The 20,223-nt window shown below is 42.4% G+C and overlaps 2 protein-coding genes across 8 annotated transcripts; one reads left to right on the forward strand and one right to left on the reverse strand.

The window, feature by feature from the left end:
- Window positions 1–351: 351 nt before the first annotated feature.
- Window positions 352–10,724, forward strand: dnaaf2 (dynein axonemal assembly factor 2). The gene is made up of 5 exons (XM_065004344.1): window positions 352–1,018; window positions 1,142–1,247; window positions 1,351–7,579; window positions 7,763–8,849; window positions 9,015–10,724. Exons 3-5 carry the CDS (start codon window positions 6,153–6,155, stop codon window positions 9,390–9,392), a joined length of 2,892 nt encoding a protein of 963 aa, XP_064860416.1. The 5' UTR covers window positions 352–1,018; window positions 1,142–1,247; window positions 1,351–6,152; the 3' UTR covers window positions 9,393–10,724.
- Window positions 9,697–15,252, reverse strand: lrr1 (leucine rich repeat protein 1). 7 transcript variants are annotated; one of them, XM_029688534.2, is made up of 5 exons: window positions 15,173–15,252; window positions 14,510–14,830; window positions 13,757–13,855; window positions 11,288–12,015; window positions 9,697–11,151 (listed from the first exon to the last, which is right to left on the reverse strand). In XM_029688534.2, the coding sequence occupies exons 2-5, from the start codon at window positions 14,690–14,692 to the stop codon at window positions 10,896–10,898; spliced, it is 1,266 nt and encodes a 421-aa protein (XP_029544394.1). In that variant the 5' UTR covers window positions 14,693–14,830; window positions 15,173–15,252; the 3' UTR covers window positions 9,697–10,895. The 7 variants fall into 7 exon arrangements, with proteins under 7 accessions (XP_029544394.1, XP_029544398.1, XP_029544395.1 ...); XM_029688538.2 differs by having other exon boundaries at window positions 14,510–14,732; window positions 15,048–15,238; XM_029688535.2 differs by having other exon boundaries at window positions 14,510–14,827; window positions 15,048–15,238.
- Between the last annotated feature and the right edge of the window lie 4,971 nt (window positions 15,253–20,223).

Genomic DNA, 20,223 nt, shown 5'->3' on the forward strand with positions numbered 1-20,223 from the left:
ATACTGGGGTGCAAAGGAGCTAAATAAATACAGTAGGGAAAGAGGTAGTTGTTTGGGCTATTTATAGATTGGCTATGTACAGGTGCAGTGATGTGTGAGCTGCTCTGACAGCTGGTGCTTAAAGCTAGTGAGGGAGATGTGTTTCCAGTTTCAGAGATTTTTGTAGTTTGTTCCAGTCATTGGCAGCAGAGAACTGGAAGGAGAGGCGGCCAAAATAGGAATTGGCTTTGGGGGTGACCAGTGAGATATACCTGCTGGAACGCGTGCTACGGGTGGGTGCAGCTATGGTGACCAGCGAGCAGAGATAAGGCGGGACTTTACCTAGCAGGGTCTTGTAGATGACCTGGAGCCAGTGGGTTTGGCGACGAGTATGAAGCGAGGGCCAGACAACGAGAGCGTACACAGTGGTGGGTAGTATATGGGCTTTGGTGACAAAACTGATGGCACTGTGATAGACTGCATCCAATTTGTTGAGTAGGGTGTTGGAGGCTATTTTGTAAATGATATCACCGAAGTCTAGGATCGGTAAGATGGTCAGTTTTACGAGGGTATGTTTGGCAGCACGAGTGAAGGATGCTTTGTTGTGAAATAGGAAGCCAATTCTAGATTTAACTTTGGATTGGAGATGTTTAATGTGAGTCTGGAAGGAGAGTTTACAGTCTAACCAGACACCTATGTATTTGTAGCTGTCCACATATTCAAAGTCAGAACCGTGCAGAGTAGTGATGCTGGACGGGTGGGCAGGTGCAGGCAGCGAACTATGACCAAACATCGTCCCCTCCCAAAAAACGCAATTCAATTGTTGCCATAACACAGTTAGAGTCACTAACCCTTGTGATAACATGAACACACTAACCAACTCTGCTAGGGCGAGCAAGAGTCAAATGGTCAGAGTGAGGTGTTCTCTCATATGTCTGGAAGTAGCTTGCAAGCTAGCCAACGTTAGGCAGATAGCTTGGGAATCCAGGACAAGTGACATTTATTGTTTAGATCTAGAATCGTGGACATGGTCCGAAATGTACGTATTTACTATTCACTCTTTCAAATGCTCAATTTAAAATGGTTACTATTCTGTACTATACTGTTATCACATCACACTTGATTTTTTTTAATCTGTTCTTTCAAAATGGCTTTTCCATAGTACCAGAAACCACTGTGCCAATGGGAAGGTCGTGGCATACCCTAACCGCAATATCTGATAGTGCTATTTCTATTTGGAGGACTGGGTATGGACTGCGAACCAATGAGTGAGTCATTTACCCATTCAGGTTCCCAATCCTACCTCTGTACCTTATGTTCCATGGAAACATGGCATTATTTGGTTTTCTAAAACAAATTATGCATCTCTAGGCGATGGCTGGGCATTTGATGTAGAGACAAAGAAATGGAGAGAGCATCCATACATGAACAAACCAAGGTAGTGTATGTGCTAGTTGTTAGCAGAAAGTGTTTCATTTGCCAATTTGAGGAATGTACCTAAAATGTGCAAATGGTAAAACTGTTAACACATTGTCTGACTCAGAGTGAATTATAGGATCTCTATATGTAATTCTATGATATGGGCCTCATTTCCCAGAGCTTTCATAGCGTTAGTGTCATTCTCACGATTCACATTCTTACGATGTGCCATTCTTACGATTCACATTCTTACGATGTGTCATTCTCACGATTCACATTCTTACGATGTGTCATTCTCACGATTCACATTCTTACGATGTGTCATTCTCACGATTCACATTTTTAAGATGTGTCTTTAGTAGTGAAAGTGTTTCCTAGAGCCTTCGCTAGTAACGTGGCCGTTAAAAACCTTTTGCACATCGACTGATCCAGGCTGGGTGGGCTTTACTTGTCTCATCGCGCTCTAGCGACTCCTTGCAGCGGGCTGGGAACCTGCAGACTGACCTTTATTGTCAGTTGAACAGTGTTTACCCTGACACATTGGTGCTGCTGGCTTCTGGGTTAAGCCAGCGGGTGGTAAGAAGTGCGGTTTGTCGAGTCATGTTTTGGAGGACGCATTACTCGACCTTCGCCTCCCGAGCCCGTTGGGGAGTTGCAGCGATGAGACATGATCGAACTTGGGGAGTAAAAGGGGCGGTAAAATATATAAATAACTTCGGCATGCTCATAATTAATTTTTTTATTTTTAAAGCAGACATATCTACCGATAGCTGCCCTTCTTTCCAAAACATTGAAAAACCTCCCTGATCTTTGTGGTTGAATCTGTGTCTGAAATTCACTTCTCGACTGAAGGACCTTACAGATAATTGTATGTGTGGGATACAGAGATGATGTAGTCATTCAAAAAAATAATGTGACTTGTTAATTAATTAAACGTTTACTCCTGAACTTATTTAGGCTTGCCATAAACACTTGAATACTTATTGACTCAAGACATGTCAGATTCTAATTATTTTTCATTAGTAAAAAATTCCCAATAAAAAATTCCACTTCGATATTATGGGGTATTGGGTGTAGGCCAGTGACACAAACTCTACATTTAATCCATTTTAAATCCAGTAACACAATCAAATGTTGAAAAAGTCCAAGGGTGTGAATACTTTCTGAAAGCACTGTAGGCCTATAGGCTATACTGTAAGTAAGCCATTTATTTTAATGCAGTCATCTTCAATTTTCATTTGAAGCATATTCTTATTTATCCTTTGCTTGGTTGTTACAATTGCAAAGACAACTTTGTATTTGTCGTCAACTTTGTTGAAATTGACTACAAATCACGGAGAGGAGGATTAACACTGTTTAGCAGAGATCCTCTGTGTACACAGTGACGCAGGAAGGCAAAAACAGCTTTGGACATACCGACAGTCATTGCGCAAAATAGTATGCAACAATCATCTGGAAATGTATGCAACAAAAGTTCAACATTCACCTTCTGTTACCATTTCTGTCAAGCTGTCTACGCATACAGTTTGACGCATATTTTCGCTAAACCCAACGTATGCACCACACCAAACGCACTGCAACTGTCTCTGCAACGCAATGCTGCAAGGCATACGCAGTGTTTCATTGGAAATTAATGTAATTCTGGTGTACCAAAATGCAAATACACTGTCAGTGTGTTTGAAGCGTTAGCTGTACTATGAAAGGTCTGAGACAGGCGTTAGATTACGAGCGTTTTCAAGTGCAATGTTAATAGATGGTTTTGGGAAACAGCTTGGAGATTTAACGATGTTCCTACGAAGATTTGAATGATTAACCTGGCTCTTAAAGTCTCCATCTTATTTACTTTCGACCCTCAGGTTGTGGCACACAGCGTGCCAAGGGAAGGACTCTGATGTCATTGTGTTTGGGGGTAGTTGCGACTACATCCTCCTTGTAGACACAGTAAGTATTATGGAAACCATACAGGGAACGTATGGTTCAATGGTGAATGTGCATAAAGATTGCGGCCCCCCATGTACTTACGACAAATGCCTCGTTTGCTAAGTTCGCCATATTGTACAATGCTGTCGGTTACTCTTTTTTTGTATCGGCATTAGCGTAGTATACATGATCCCAATTCTAGCTCCAAGATGGCGGCAATTTGAAAAAAAATGAAAAAGTACATTGTGCTGATTTATAGGCATATTGAACAGCGCAGCATAGTTTAGGAACTCTGTGGGTAGTGCTAAAAACAAGTACGTAATACATTATATATACAAAAGTATGTGGACACCTTCAAATTAGTGGATTTGGCTATTTCAGCCACACCCGTTGCTGACAGGTGTATAAAATCGAGCACACAGCCATGCAATCTCCATAGACAAACATTGACAGTAGAATGGCCTTATTGAAGAGCTCAGTGACTTTCAACTTTGCACTGTCATAGGATGCCACCTTTCCAACAAGTCAGTTCATCAAATTTCTGCCCTGCTAGAGCTGCCCTGGTCAACTTTATATGAAGTTATCAAGTGGAAATGTCTAGAAGCAACAACGGCTCAGCCGCGAAGTGATAGGACACACAAGCTCCCAGAACGGGACCACCGAGTGCTGAAACGCCTGGAGTGGAAAAGAGATCTCTGGAGTGATGAGTCACGCTTCACCATGTGGCATTCCGACAGAAAAATCTGGGTTTGGCGGATGCCAGGAGAACGCTATCTGCCCCAATGCATAGTGCTAACTGTAAAGTTTGGTGGAGGAGGAATAATGGTCTGGGGATGTTTTCCATGGATTGGGCTAGGACCCTTAGATCCAGCGAAGGGAAATCTTAATGCTACAGCATACAATGAAATTCTGGACAATTCTGTGCTTTCAACTTTGTGGCAAGAATTTGGGGAAGGGCCTTTGCTGTTTCATCATGACAATGTCCTTGTGCACAAAGCGGGGTCCATACAGAAATGGTTTGTCGAGATCGGTGTGGAGGTACTTGACTGGCCTGCACAGAGCCCTGACCTCAACCCCATCAAACTCCTTTGGGCCGACTGCGAGCCAGGCTTAATCGCCCAACATCAGTGCCCAACCTCAGTAATGCTCTTGTGGCTGAATGGAAGCAAGTCCCTGCAGCAATGCTCCAACATCTAGTGTAAAGCCTTCCCAGAAGACTGGAGGCTGTTATAACAAAGCAGGGAACCAACTCCATTTTAATGCCCATGATTTTGGAATGAGATGTTTGACGAGCAAGTGTCCACATACCTTTGGTCATGTAGTGTATCTGAATTCTTCCATCTTTATGCACCTTCGTCATTGGGATGATTTGACCATTTCTGACAGGAAGGAGATTGCCTGGTATTATGTTAAAGCATATATTATTCAAATTCATAAACAGAAAGGGTCCATACAGCATTCATTTATGATGAATTATGGAACATATGGATGATGAATTATGGTACAGATGGATTATGAGTTATGGAACATATGGATGATGGAATATGTGGATTATGAGTTATGGAGTATGAATTATGAAACATATGGATTATGAATTATGGAACATATGGATTATGAATTATGGAACACCTTTACAAGGAGCTGTTGTGGTTGGGTATATAAAGAATTGTTTATGACACAATTCACATTTTTTTTTACAATCACCTTTCTTCAGGGTCACTGCAATGATGTAGTTGTTTTCCAGATCCAGCCCTACCACCTCCTTCGGTAACGAATCAATTACGATCATTCGTTCAATGAGGGAGAATCTGTCTCAGCTAGAACACACTTTGATATTTTGGAAATCATGTTGACTGTTTGCCATTACATGGATACTATAACATAGTGAAAGATTAGTATACTAAGCTACATCTTCCAAATGCATGCAGTGCTCTGCCCTCTTAGCCGATACTTTCACTGTTCCTTAAAACATTTCTTTTTCACAGGATATGTGAGGATTACATAGCCAAGAATGTGAAGAACTGCAAGCTGCTTCAAAAACAGCTTCCATGTATGCCCCCAAAACTACTGCCAGCTGTACAGAGGATAATGTCCTTTTTTCGGACATCTAGGAAAATATAGCATTTTCATATGTAAATATTAGTGGGAAATTATCAATAGTAGACTACAGTAAATTGATAATACAGAGTTCATAGTTCATACTCTATGTTCCACGTATTACTGTTGATAAGGCCATGCAGGGAAATGTGGGAAGATTTGTCTTTCAGAAGATTGTAGTTAATTATCATTATGTATCCATATATATTTTTTATGTTTTACAGTTTATTTTATATTATGACTGTAAATGGGTGTGTTTTCTGCCTGCAAACAAGACTGTTGTAATGTTTGATATCATAATGTTTACAACTACAACTTTGCTTTGGCCACCACTTTATAATAACAACTTTTGAAGACAGTCATAAAAATGTGAATTCATTAAAATTGTATTATGGCTATTACACAAACGCCACACGATTGGACGAGCCCTCTCCAGTACCTGGCTGCTGCGCTGCCTTGTTGCCATGGTTTCGTCAACACACAAGACACTCGGCAGCTTGCTCCTGCGTTTACGCCACAACTCCGTGGTAACCTAGTCTACAAACAACTCAAAAGTACTGAGAAACTTGACTTTTGGCAGGTTGCGAATGATTTGCTGTATTATATCGGTTCATATTTCGTGTAACACCTTAAAATCGTTGTAGTAAAGTTGTTGTTTTGTGCTGGGATAGCAAAGCTAGCTACAAGAGTGAAAAGACTTTGTGGCTACAGTAGCCAAGTTAGCTTCTCGCACCAATATGGAGTTCGGTTCCAAACTCAAGGACCTGAATATGACACCGGATGAAATGGGCCGCTTTACCAAGGCTTTTCAAAATGAGGAATTCAGAAAGATGCTGCACGAATACGCAGAGGAAATATCAAAGCCAGAGAACAAGAAGAAATATGAGGAAGAAATCAAGTTGTTAGAACAAGAGAGGGGCGTGGACATTCAATTTGTCCACCCCAAACCTTACCGAGCCCTGAAGACGAGTATGGACGGTAGGCAGAAGTGCTTCATCAATGTCTGCAGCAATGACATGATTCGTAAACCTGAGTTTAGGAGGGTAGACGAGGCTGGCAGAGTAGGGCAGCATTGGTCACTACCCCACAGCTTGACACCTGGAACGCCAGACAGGGATGCAAAGGGGAATAAGTACACAATCTATGATGTTGTGTTTCATCCAGACACTATTCACATGGCTGGAAACAACCCAAGATTTATGGAAATGGTTGACAACACTGCTGTTGAGGCTGTCGAGAATGGGGGCAAAGTGAAGCTAGACAAAAACAATGTAAGAGTTTTGAAAATCAAATACAAAGGGACACTACACGCTGCCGTCATGCGCAAGCCCTTACCTGGTCAACCTGCCAAGGAAAAACCTTCACCACTTGACAATCATCTCTCGTTCCCCTACCCCGACGAAAAGCAACCAGATACGGCAACAAATCAAAAGGAGAGCCCTATACTGAAGGCCGAGATTCAGTCCGACACCCAGATCAGCCAGAGACAACAAAATGTCAATTCACCCAAGAAGCCAACGAAACCACATTACACTCTAAAATACAGATCATTCATTGATTTGCAAGATTTCAGGTGCTCAAGAGATTCAGCTCAGAGCCCACGCCCTAAAGAGATTGTCATCACTATTGATTTGCCTTTGCTTAGATCTGTTGCGGATGCTGATCTAGATGTGACTGAAAGACTTGTTAGTTTGGAATCCAAGAAACCAGCTTACAGACTAGAGGTGCCGATGGCATATCCAGTGGATGAAAACAAGGGAGAGGCAAAGTTCAACAAGCAAAAGAAACAACTGGTTGTTACTTTACCTGTTCTACCTCTGAAGGAGCCAATAGTCGCTGAAGTGTCTGGCTGGCAGCTTGTCAATGATGATGGTGAAGAGGATTTTGAGGATAGTTGTGTAAGCGCAGCGCAGTCGGAAGACGCAACACGTGGCAAAGTAGATACCCCCTACCACAACGGACTTGGCAAAGAAGATACCCCCTACCACAGTGGACGTGGAAAAGAAGATACCCCCGACCACAACGGACGTGGCATTGAAGATACCCCCGACCACAACGGACGTGGCATTGAAGATACCCCCGACCACAACGGACGTGGCATTGAAGATACCCCCGACCACAACGGACGTGGCATTGAAGATACCCCCGACTACAACGGACGTGGCATTGAAGATACCCCCAACCACAACGGACTTGGCATTGAAGATACCCCCAACCACAACGGACTTGGCATTGAAGATACCCCCGACCACAACGGCAAAGAAGATACCCCGACCACAACGGACTTGGCATTGAAGATACCCCGACCACAACGGACGTGGCATTGAAGATACCCCGACCACAACGTCAAAGAAGATACCCCCGACCACAACGGACTTGGCAAAGAAGATACCCCCGACTACAGCGGACGTGGCATTGAAGATACCCCCGACTACAGCGGACGTGGCATTGAAGATACCCCCGACTACAGCGGACGTGGCATTGAAGATACCTCCGACTACAGCGGACGTGGCATTGAAGATACCCCCGACTACAGCGGACGTGGCATTGAAGATACCCCCTACCACAGTGGACGTGGAAAAGAAGATACCCCCGACCACAACGGACGTGGCATTGAAGATACCCCCGACCACAACGGACGTGGCATTGAAGATACCCCCGACCACAACGGACGTGGCATTGAAGATACCCCCGACCACAACGGACGTGGCATTGAAGATACCCCCGACTACAACGGACGTGGCATTGAAGATACCCCCAACCACAACGGACTTGGCATTGAAGATACCCCCAACCACAACGGACTTGGCATTGAAGATACCCCCGACCACAACGGCAAAGAAGATACCCCCGACCACAACGGACTTGGCATTGAAGATACCCCCGACCACAACGGACGTGGCATTGAAGATACCCCCGACCACAACGTCAAAGAAGATACCCCGACCACAACGTCAAAGAAGATACCCCGACCACAACGTCAAAGAAGATACCCCGACCACAACGGACTTGGCAAAGAAGATACCCCCGACTACAGCGGACGTGGCATTGAAGATACCCCCGACTACAGCGGACGTGGCATTGAAGATACCCCCGACTACAGCGGACGTGGCATTGAAGATACCTCCGACTACAGCGGACGTGGCAAAGAAGATACCCCCGACTACAGCGGTTGCAATGAAGGGGACATCTCAGAAGACGTTCACTCTGGAAATGCCACATCACTCCGGTCTGAAAATCAACTAATCTCAGTCCTGGAAGACAAGATAGAGTTTTCTGAACAGTCTGGTGACATTGAGGAGGACAAGCAACACAAACTGAAAAGTGGTGAATCACACCAAGCTAAAGCTTCAGAGCCCACTGAGTTTGATGGCAAGACTGGGTGCACTGACCAGAATGAGGGACAGTCAGATGACAATAATTTACATGATGAGGTGAGCCATCATCTTTAGGTTAACATTCATTCAGTAGAAGAAAAATGTACTATTATAGTGTATGTCTAGCAAAAGCTGACCCTGTTGTTGTTGAACCGTTAGGCTTCTGTTCATCAGTGCTGTTACTAACCCCAACATCCACTGTGACAATTACTTTTCTTTTAGGTGGAAACAGACCCATCATCCCTGAGCGAGAGAATAGATGACCCATCTAACACTGCACCAATGGTCATCCCGTCCAATCTTGACAACAATGACCAGGCCAAAGACTGCTCATCCCCCAAGATCGAAGAGATAGTTGAAAGTCAAGCTCCAACTAAGATTAAACAGAAGACTGTGCAATTCAGTGAGCATGTGGAGGTGGCTCAGTCTCAGGAGGAAGATGACCTGCCTGCTGAGCAGACCTTTCAGGACTGTAATATGAGACCACAGCAAGTACTGCTGACAGAAATCAACCAGCATGGACAAGAGGTGGTCATTTGTGATCATACTACATCTGCTGGTTTCGTTTTTCAAAACTCCTTTATCTATGACCTGGACTGAGTCTCCTGTCAAGGAACTTGCTCCGTCACAAAGATACTATATGAAGTTTGTTGCTAATTCAATCCGTTGAGGTCTTGCGTGAAAACCTAAAGTCCTTTTATCCAATTGAGGGCAATAGGAAAAAAAGTATTTAAATGGCATTCTGCCCCTGAACAAGGAAGTTAACCCCCCTAGGCCATCATTGAAAATAATAATTTGTTCTTAACTGACTTGCCTAGTTAAATAAAGGTTAAAAAAAAAAAAAAAAAATGGAAACAGATGACAAATATCATTTTAAACCTTCAGAAACTAATTGAGACAATGATAGATATGGATAGTTTCTTTAATTTCCTTTCAAACTTGTACCAATACAGTAAAAAATAAATCAACATTTTTTGAATTCCACAAACATATAAAAATGTTTATATACACAAACACACATTGTTTAAACAGATATTAACTACTAATTGTCATTTTAGTTTTCTCAATCTGTACCACTGATGGTGAAACACACTTGAATGCAAAATGTCTGAACATCAGCACATGTCCAATCAGTGGTTACATAAGAAGTTCTGAGATGCGTGTTGGGTCCAATGACCAAAGAGTTCATACTGCACTTTACATTACAGTCTACACTGGCTGGTCACCATTGCCCTACACTGGCTGGTCACCATTGCCTTCAGAATAATACCAAAAGCATTAACCACGTTTCCATCCGACCATTTCATGCTGATTAATTACCTAATCCATGGAAAAAAGTTACAACTGGGCTGATGGAAACAGGAAATGCCGTTACAATTCTATAAATACCAATACCAATTATTTGTGTCTAAAATTAATTATGTGAGAAATGACAGTGGAAACGCCTTTATGTGCTAATATTGATACAATAACCATCACATCGAAGTAAACTTGGGAGTCATGTGATGATATGTTGTGTGGTCCTCCCACTACAATTCGGGAAACCATGCATTTATTAAGCTACAGATGAACTAACTTATGAACTTCACAGGGTGGTGAAAGAGCAGTGTTGAGCTTGAAGTATTGACGGTCTTATTCTGGTGACATGATGATCGATGCTTGCCTGCCATTTGACAAATAATATCACTCTGCTCCATAATAAAATCTCATCATGTAGGTAGCCTACCTGCACTGTGTCTGTGAGCTGTTGGCTAGAGAGCACATGCCAAGACCAGAGTGGGTACATTTGCTGTATAACGCAACATTTGTGACAAAACCCATCAGTAGACTTGACAATACGATGGAAACCCATTTAACTTGTGTTTTCACATTCCGTACATGGGCTTTAACAATGAAAAGTTATTTTTACGTGCACTACGTCATCACACAGCATTTATCCGCCAAAAAAGTCAATTTGATTGAAACATCTCTGGTGGGAAAACAAGCATCTTTTTTTTTGTTGTTAAATGCAGATTTAAGAATATTCTAAATGAAAATCTGTCGCAAATTGGATGGAAACCTAGCTACGGTACTGATTGCCGTGGAACAGTTGAGGGACTTAAATCATCTCAGGCCTCGCTGAAGGCATTGGTCCAGGAACTCAGAGTAACATGATAGGGAGCAAAAGTGATGCTGCACCGGTGCATCTGTTCCTCCCATGTCATCTACCAAAACCACAGTGTGAGACACCAGATGCAGATTCATGCTGACTGCTGTTTTGATGTAGTAGTTCACACAGGTACAGCCACAGTCACAGGTCTTGGCAACCTCCAGGTCTTGACAAAGGTGGGCAGGGATGAGATGAGGCCCGTAAGGGATTCTATGTGGCGTAAACACAAAACATAACTTAGGCTCAAATATTGCATAAAACTTTACGTGATACTACACGTTTAAACTTACAAACAAGGTAAAAGCACGTAAATGGGTGAAATGTTGAAAGGAATAATTGGACTAACCTGAGGTTGGCCACAGCCCTGGCGGCCATCTCCTGCAGTGTCAGGGGGAAGGTGAGCTGGATGGTGTGGTCCAGGGGGTTGGGATGGGCGAACGGATTACCAAACAGGTCCAGGTTCTCCAGATTTAACTTTCGGAAGTCCCCTGGCAGCAGGGCCAGCTGGTTGTGTGCAGCTGACAAAAAGCGCAGCTTGGAGAGATGGCTGATGCGAAAGGGCAGCCACACCAGTCCGTTGTTGTCCATCTTGAGGTTGATCAGCTCTCGCAGCTGGCAGAAGTGAGGCGGCAGGGCCTGCAGGCGGTTCTGACTCAGGTCGAGGTGTTGAAGTGTGCGCTGAAGGCTGGACAGGCAGAGGGCTTCACTAAAGGTCTCTAAGTGGTTGTTGTGGAGAATAAGCTCAGCCAGGCAGCCCAGGTCACCGATGGTGTCAGGAAGTTTTTTTATGTTGTTATTACTGAGGTCCAGTCTGCGCAGTGCCTTGAGGGAGAGCATTCGCATGTCCACCCGTGAGAGCTTGCAGTAGGACACCTGGAGCTGCTCTAATGAGTAGGGAAAATTGGAGGTCAATGGATAGTCCTTCTTGGATACAATAGTCAGCTTCTTCTTGGGCTTCTCCACATCCCTGGCTCGGACGGGCGTCAGTGTAGAGAGAGGCAGGCTGTCCATGTCATTTCCTCTGTGAGCCAACCGAGCAGCCGAGAGGAAGTTCTTCAAGCTGTTAGCATCAGCCTGAAACTCAAAAGAAGACCGATGTCACTAGTGGTTAACAGTCAATACAACAGCTCTTATCGTACCTGCTATAAAACTATTTGAGCGTTACATGAGAGGGATTGCATTTATTTATAAATCCCTCCATATCAAAGTTGACACATTTGCTATCTATCCTTCAGAGTGAGAAAACATTCACGATGGTGGGAAAAGTGCTTGGCCTATAATAAGACACGTAAAATGCATAATTAAGCAATAAGGCATGAGGGGGTGTGGTATATGGCCAATATACCACGGCTAAGGGCTGTTCTTATGCATGACACATCGCGGAGTGCCTGGACACAGCTCTTAGCCATGGTATATTGGCCATATACCACACCCCTCATGCCTTATTGCTTAATTATGCATTTTTACGTGTATTATTATAGGCCAAGCCTTATTGCTATTATAAACTGGTTACCAATGTAATTAGAGCAGTAAAAATAACTTTTGTCATACACGTGGTGTACAGTCTGATATACCATGGCTGTCAGCCAATCAGCATTCGAACCAACCAGTTTATAATGTAACTAACAACCCACGAATTTCATCATATTGTATTAGGCCTACATTTGTTCCCATGACACAGATATCTTTGGTCTTAGTTGTGCTAGCACAAGATGAAACATTTAATTGCAAAAAGATTACAATATACATGAGATGTTATTAACATAAGTCACACAAAGGATTGCCTAGTGAGTCCTTCTCACAATGCTAGCCTGGTTCCATTTGTGTATCACCATAGCTGTACGCACCACAGCCTGTGTGTGTGTGTGTGATGGGTTGAAAATTTGTTTCAAGATCTAGGGGAAAGGTCAACACTGCCCTAATACAGCCTAGAGCCATTGTCACCCTTTGGGAGAAACAGCTGCTCATTTACAGAGCATGCTCCCCACATTCAGACAAGTCTGGCTAATGCATAAATATCAGACTAAGATACACACGGAGTGTACAAAACATTAGGAACAACTGCTCTTTCCATGACAGACTGACCAGGTGAATCCAGGTGAAAGTTATGGATTGATGTCACTTGTTAAATCCACTTAAATCAATGTAGATGAAGGGGAGGAGACATTTTAAAGAATGATTTTTAAAGCCTTGAGACAAGATTGTGTATGTGTGCAATTCAGAGGGTGGGCAAGACAAAATATTTAGGTGCCTTTGAGCTGGGTAAGTGCCAGGCGCACCAGTTTGAGTGTCAAGAACGGCAATGATGCTGGGTTTTTCACGCTCAACAGTTTCTCGTGTGTATCAAGAATAGGCCACCACGCAAAGGACATCCAGCCAACTTGACAAGTGTGGAAAGCATTGGAGTCAACATGGGCCAGCATCCCTGTGGAACGCTTTCGACACCTTGTAGAGTCCATGGCCTGACGAATTGAGGCTGTTCTGAGGGCAAAAGGGGGTGCAACTCAATATTAGGAAGGTGTCCCTAATGTTTTGTACACTCAGTGTATTATGCAATGATTCTTTTAAGCATCGGAGATGATTGAAAATCCTAATTAGGGCTGGGAGGATACAGCAATGCAACATTCTATATGTTGGGTCATGTTAACTGTTTAATATGCACGCCCTAAAATGATTTATTTCAGTGTAAGCGCTCTACTTTTCCAGCAGAAATGTAAGTAGCATATGAACCTGAAGGCCAAATTATATATTTTTTTAAATTCTCCTTTTTCATTGGAGATCAGATTCCGCCATACAAAAATGTCTAGAGCCATACCTTGCTCAAGCAGATGTCAACAACGGGCTCCTTCAGTCTCACAGTGGCTTTGCCCTCCTCAACAAACCTGGTGAAGAATGTTTCAATGTTTTCTTTTAGCTGTAGAGGAAGTAGGTACACACATTAGAGTAAGACGTGGAACAAAAAACAAAGTGATGGTGGATTCGTTACCTAGCATTTCTGGTGACTCGTTCATGCAAGACCACACACTATTAATGTCCATTAAAAGGGAAAATCCACAAACTATATTTAGGCCCTTTTATCTTGTTGTATCTGCACCAAAACTCCAGTATTTGTCATTCATAGCTTGTTCTCCAGCACTTTTATTTCCATGACTGATCAATACTCATTCTCATGGCTCTCTTGTCCCTCCGCAGCAGACATATGGTGAGCAATATCGAATTGCAATACATGTGATTTCGGCACCAAAGTATCGTGATAATATCGTATCTTGAGGTCCCTGGCAATTTCCTGACCTAATATCAACAGTGGACGAAGGAAAAAAAATACCCCAAATAGTTTAGCACAACCCTTAATTTTCCTCCAAGTTATCTGAGATAATGGATTTCAATCAAATGCAACTCATTCATTCCACAATGAAGTCATCATACATTTGAAAAGTAGCTATACCAATTAACAATGTCAAGAAGTTGGATGATTCATCCTGTGTACTTGGGGTATACCTGTAAAACATAGAATACATAGCTAGACAACTAGCCAAGTAGTTAAATAAACAAATAGCTACATACTAACCTTATATTTCGTTCCTGTCCTATCCTTTGCTGTACAGATCATTAGATAAATGTTGTGGCGTTGTGTGGTCTTGTCCACATGTCTCCCAATAGACAGCACAGCCCTTGCTCCCTTTCCTCTGTTTTTCATCCCATACGTGGGAAGCATCCGGTTCACGACTTCGACGTCGCACTGAAGCTTCATTGCTCGAGGTGTATAAATAAATGCGTGACCTGTGTTAGTTCTGTAAATATATCCCAATAAATGAATGTGTTCAAAAACGTTTTTCCAAACCAAACGGGCAGTTTGATCCTATGTATGATTTTCGTTTAACACAACCTGCTGGCATAAAAAAGGTAACGTTAGCCCTTGCCACGCCACTAAGTTACTTTGCTAGCAAGATGTCTCAACCTTAGGAGTTTTTATAGCTAGTTTGTAGCTAAGTCAAATACAAGGACATCTGTTATCTGCTAGCACACTCATCCAGACAACGAACATAGTTAGATAGCTGACTAGGTTAGTTGCTAAAAAAAGGTAGCACAGCATAATATACACTTACGTTGGCAAACTGCAAGTTATGACAACAGAACTAACGAAATGTTTCAAACGCTTTACCGGACCGTTATGGAATTCAAGAGTTGACAAAAAAAAATCATGCAAGTTCTCTCTAGCATGCAAACTAACCTGTCAACATGGACCCAAAGAACAACAAGGAAACGTAGCTACCCAGAGGATCGAACGCGCGAAGAGAACTGATAAACGTACACATGCGCAGACGTGATTTTGTTTGAGAATATTTTCTTTGGTTGTGGCAAGAAGGGTGCAGTTTTTGTCAAATTATTAACGTCAAAAAGTCGATTTTTTTGTTGTTGTTGTGAATTTGATTTTAACCTAACCCCTTTCTTAACCGTAATCTAATTCTCCTAACCTGCTACAAAGTCAAATCTGACAACCTAGAACCATTTTAGCCATGACAATTTTTTTCTTAGCACCTACCTCCGGTTCTCAACATTCTGTGAAATTTCTAAATAAAAGTAATGAGCGGTATGAATGCCATTAAATTGGTTGAATGGCGCTTCTTTCGGATGATCAACACTGAAGTCTCAAATGCAACCAGGACAGACAATAATTGTGTATGATCTTCTGTGTAGAAAATAACACCATAATTGCTTTCAATAGCTAGATTTCCATCCAATTGTCGGCAGATTTAATGTGAATATTCTCAAATCCGCATTTTCCCACCAGAGGTGTTTCTCTCAAACTGACTAGGGTGTTAGTGTGTAAATAAACATTGTTTTTAGAGATAAAGGGAGCATACCAAATTATACAGACTATCAGAAGCACAGTGCACTTTGTTTCATGTCTGTAGGCTTTACCATTAAATTTAAAAAATTAAAATTAAGGTTTAAATACATTTAACTAGGCAAGTCAGTTAAGAACAAATTCTTATTTACAATGACGATCTACCAGAAGGCAAAAGGCCTCCTGCAGGGACGGGGTCTGGGATTAAAAATATAGGACAAAAACACACATCACTAGATAAAGAGGCACTTAAGACAACATAGTATGGCAGCAACTCATAACACAGCATGGTAGCAGCACAAAACATGGTAAACATTACCGGGAACAGACAACAGCATAAAGGGCAAGAAGGTAGACAATGCATCACGTGAAGCCGACACAACTGTCAGTAAGAGTGTCCATGATTGTGTCTTTGAACGAAGAGATGGAGAGAAAACTGGACAGTGAGTGTTTTTTGCAGCCCGTTCCAGTCGCTAGCTACAGCGAACTGAAAAGAGGAGCGACCCAGGGATGTGTGCACTTTGGAGACATTTAACAGAATGTGACTGACAGAACAGGTGTTGTATGTGGAGGATGAGGGCTGCAGTAGATATCTCAGATAGGGGGGAGTGAACAGGTGTTGTATGTGGAGGATGAGGGCTGCAGTAGATATCTCAGATAGGGGGGAGTGAACAGGTGTTGTATGTGGAGGATGAGGGCTGCAGTAGATATCTCAGATAGGGGGAGTGAACAGGTGTTGTATGTGGAGGATGAGGGCTGCAGTAGATATCTCAGATAGGGGGGAGTGAGGCCTGAGATGGTTTTGTAAATAAACATAAACTAGTGGATCTTGCGACAGGTATTTTTATTTATTTATTTCACCTTTATTTTAGCAGGTAGGCAAGTTGAGAACAAGTTCTCATTTACAATTGCGACCTGGCCAAGATAAAGCAAAGTAGTTCGACACATACAACAACAGTTATACATGGAGTAAAACCAACATAGTCAATAATACAGTAGAAAAATATGTCTATATACAATGTGAGCAAATTAGGTGAGATAAGGGATGTAAAGGCAATAAAAAGGCCATGGTGGTGAAGTAAATACAATATAGCAAGTAAAACACTGAAATTGTAGATTTGACAGCTGGTGCTTAAAGTTAGTGAGGGAGATAAGTGTTTCCAGTTTCAGAGATTTTTGTAGTTCCTTCCAGTCATTGGCAGCAGAGAACTGGAAGGAGGGGCGGCCAAAGGAGGAATTGGCTTTGGGGGTGACCAGAGGGCTGGAGCACGTGCTACAGGTGGGTGTTGCTACAGCACGACTAGGTAGACTGGGGACAGCCAGGAGTCATCAGCCCAGATAGGTCCCCCGGGAGGGGAGGGAGAGGGGGAGAGAGAGAATTAGAAGGAGCATACTTAAATTCAAACGGGACACCAGATAAGACAGGATAATTACACCAGATAACAGATTGAACCAAGCCCCCGGCACATAGACTTTTGCAGCATAGATACTAGAAGCTGGGGGGGGTTAGGGGACACTGTGGCCCCGTCTGACGATACCCCAGGACAGGGCCAACCGGGCAGGATATAAACTCACACCAAGAGGGATAACAACAGACCACCAACTTACTACCCTGAGACAAGGCTCAGTATAGACCAAGAAGATCGCCTCCACTGCACGAGCCCGACAGGTGGACTAAGGTTAACAAACAGAAACTCAATTATCAAGATAGGATGTTCCTATCAACATGAAATATGTACATAAATGAACAGTGAATTTGCCTATATTTTATGTGTATAAAACAAATGTCATGTTGTACACAGTAAATGGTTGACAAATGAGTCTTTAACCACCTAAGTTATTTATTTTTGAACTACTAATTCAATTAGTCGCACACATGCTACTGAACTAACCAGCGGTAATCCTTTCAGGGTTTTAGTGTGCTTGTAACAGTTAAACACTTATGTAATTCGACTGAAAATAGTCTTCATATTTTTCTTCTGCCCACCCCTGCTCTAAACCCTTTGAGCTAGAGACACCAAATAACCTTACAGGCGGCTTCAGACTACATGAACTTTATGATACTATTTCTACTTTTTAAAAACCATAGCAATATACTATTCAATGCATTCCAATGCCTATACACTTTCAACTGGTAAATTCCCATTCACAACTCCTCCAACACCTATGCTGAACTCACCAAACCTTTACCCTTCCGACAGTGTGTGTGTGTGTGTGTGTGTACACTGGCAGTAAAAGCTGAGTGAATTTATCAGCCAGTAGTCCTCTCCTCCTTTCCTCTCTCTCGTGTGTAAGCGGGAGAGGCAGTCACCAACCAATGTTTCTCTCCCCCCTCACCCACAGACTTGATAAAGACATCTTGGCACATCAGTGGTTTATCTCTGGTCGCATCTGCACGTTTAAATGCAGTCTCAATGGCTGCATATAAAATTGTTACTAAGAACTTGAGGTTTAAACATATTCAGGTTTATTTTATTTTCATCAAATCGAGAGAGCGAGACAGAACGCAGTGAGAGAAAGCATCTCTACCGTAGCCATGGAGAACACCCCACTCTCCCTCAGAGAGACATGCTCACAAATGGTTTATCAGACATCGACAATTACAAACACACATAAAGGAAGTTATTTCATTCACAGTTGATCAAAATATTATGATTTATGAAGTGAGCAGAGTCAAACAGCATAAATCTCGCTCAGCGTCAAGATGTTATCCCGTGACCTAACCACTGAGCTATGCTAAGAACTAGAGACAGTCTCCAAGATGGCCGACCACTGTTTTCAACGTAATAAACTCACGCTGGCATAAACCGATTCGTATATATATATATCAAGCTTTTTTATATATATAAAAAAAGCTTGGTTTGTTATAGGTATATCATACCTGCAAACGCTTTTAGAAACAAGTCGTGATTGCATTGTGTGAACAGAAAATATCATACTACGGTCACCTGAGGTGCACATAAAGCAAGCACAGTCTTCTTAGTCCTGAATAACTTACATTCACAAAATGCTCTTCGTGTTTCCATTGATTGTGTGGCGGTGCTTCCTGACTGCATATTTCCCTTCCCCATTGTGTGAACAGAACATATCATACCGTCTGTCACCTGATGTGCACATAGAGCAAACACAATGTGTGTGATATATCACACACACACTACATGACCAAACATGTGGACACCATTAGTGGATTCGGCTATTTCAGCCACAACCGTTGCTGACAGGTGTATAAAATCGACTACACGGTCATGCAATCTCCATAGACAAACATTGGCAGTAGAATGGCCCATACTGAAGAGCTCAGTGACTTTCAACGTGGCAGTCAAATGTCTGGTGTTCCAGTCAACTGTTAGTGCTGTTATTGTGAAGTGGAAACGTCTAGGGGCCACAATGGCTCAGCCGTAAAGTGGTAGGCCACACAAGCTCACAGAACAGGTCCGCCGAGTGCTGAAGTGCGTAGCTCGTAAAACACGGTTGCAACACTCACTACCGAGTTCCAAGAACTGTTTGTCGGGAGCTTCATGAAACCGGTTTACATGGCCGAGCATCCGCACACAAGCCTAAGATTTCTTTATTTTTACTCTTTTCTACATTGTAGAATAGTGAAGACATCAATAACACATATAGAATCATGTAATAACCCCCCAAAAATGTAAACAAATCAAAATACATTTTATATTTGAGATTCTTCAAAGTAGCCACCCTTTGCCTTGACATCTTTGCACACTTTTGGCATTCTCTCAACCAGCTTCATGAGGTAGTCACCTGGAATGCATTTCAATTAACAGGTGTGCCTTGTTAAAAGTTCATTTGTTGAAATTCTCTCCTTCTTAATGCATTTGAGCCAATCAGTTGTGTTGTGACAAGGTAGGGGTGGTATACATTTACATTTAAGTCATTTAGCAGACGCTCTTATCCAGAGCGACTTACAAATTGGTGCATTCACCTTATGACATCCAGTGGAACAGTGTTGTGACAAGGTAGGGGTGGTATACAGAAGAGCTCTTGTCGTGTCTTTGGCATCATTAAACTGGTGACTTATTTTTAGTTTACCAAATCAATTCTCTGTAATTGGGATTAATTAAATCAGGTAGCTGTAATTAACTAGGAAGTGGGGGCACCAAGGAAAATATTCAGATTACAAAGTAATAATTTTCCTAATATAACTTTCAGATATTTTAATATCTGATCAATTAGTCTTCTCATTAATGAATTATTCTTTACCTCACGTTAGTCTCATTCCAAACGTCGTAAATTGTTGGTTATCTGCACGAACCCAGTTTTCACTATGAGAGATCCATACATCAATTGTCTTAAATCATTTATTTACTAAATAAATCACAGAAATGCATAAACAAACAGTAGATATAGTTACAAGGAAATGATAGCGGATGTGCCCTAGTGGGCTAAACCGTCATCACGGCTTGGTGGACAAA

Source organism: Oncorhynchus nerka, linkage group LG18 (genome assembly GCF_034236695.1).
Source record: "Oncorhynchus nerka isolate Pitt River linkage group LG18, Oner_Uvic_2.0, whole genome shotgun sequence".
NCBI lineage: Eukaryota > Metazoa > Chordata > Actinopteri > Salmoniformes > Salmonidae > Oncorhynchus > Oncorhynchus nerka.

Bases quoted from the DNA above. Each gene is read 5' to 3' on its own strand.
- dnaaf2 (XM_065004344.1), top strand. From the start codon at position 6,153: ATGGAGTTCGGTTCCAAACTCAAGGACCTGAATATGACACCGGATGAA. The intron at 7,580-7,762 runs CATTGAAGATAC...CGACCACAACGT, and splicing joins CCCGACTACAACGGACGTGG to CAAAGAAGATACCCCCGACC. The intron at 8,850-9,014 runs GTGAGCCATCAT...CTTTTCTTTTAG, and splicing joins ACAATAATTTACATGATGAG to GTGGAAACAGACCCATCATC.
- lrr1 (XM_029688534.2), bottom strand. From the start codon at position 14,692: ATGAAGCTTCAGTGCGACGTCGAAGTCGTGAACCGGATGCTTCCCACG. The intron at 13,856-14,509 runs GTTAGTATGTAG...CTTCCTCTACAG, and splicing joins GGACAGGAACGAAATATAAG to CTAAAAGAAAACATTGAAAC. The intron at 12,016-13,756 runs GTATGGCTCTAG...TTTGAGTTTCAG, and splicing joins TTGACATCTGCTTGAGCAAG to GCTGATGCTAACAGCTTGAA.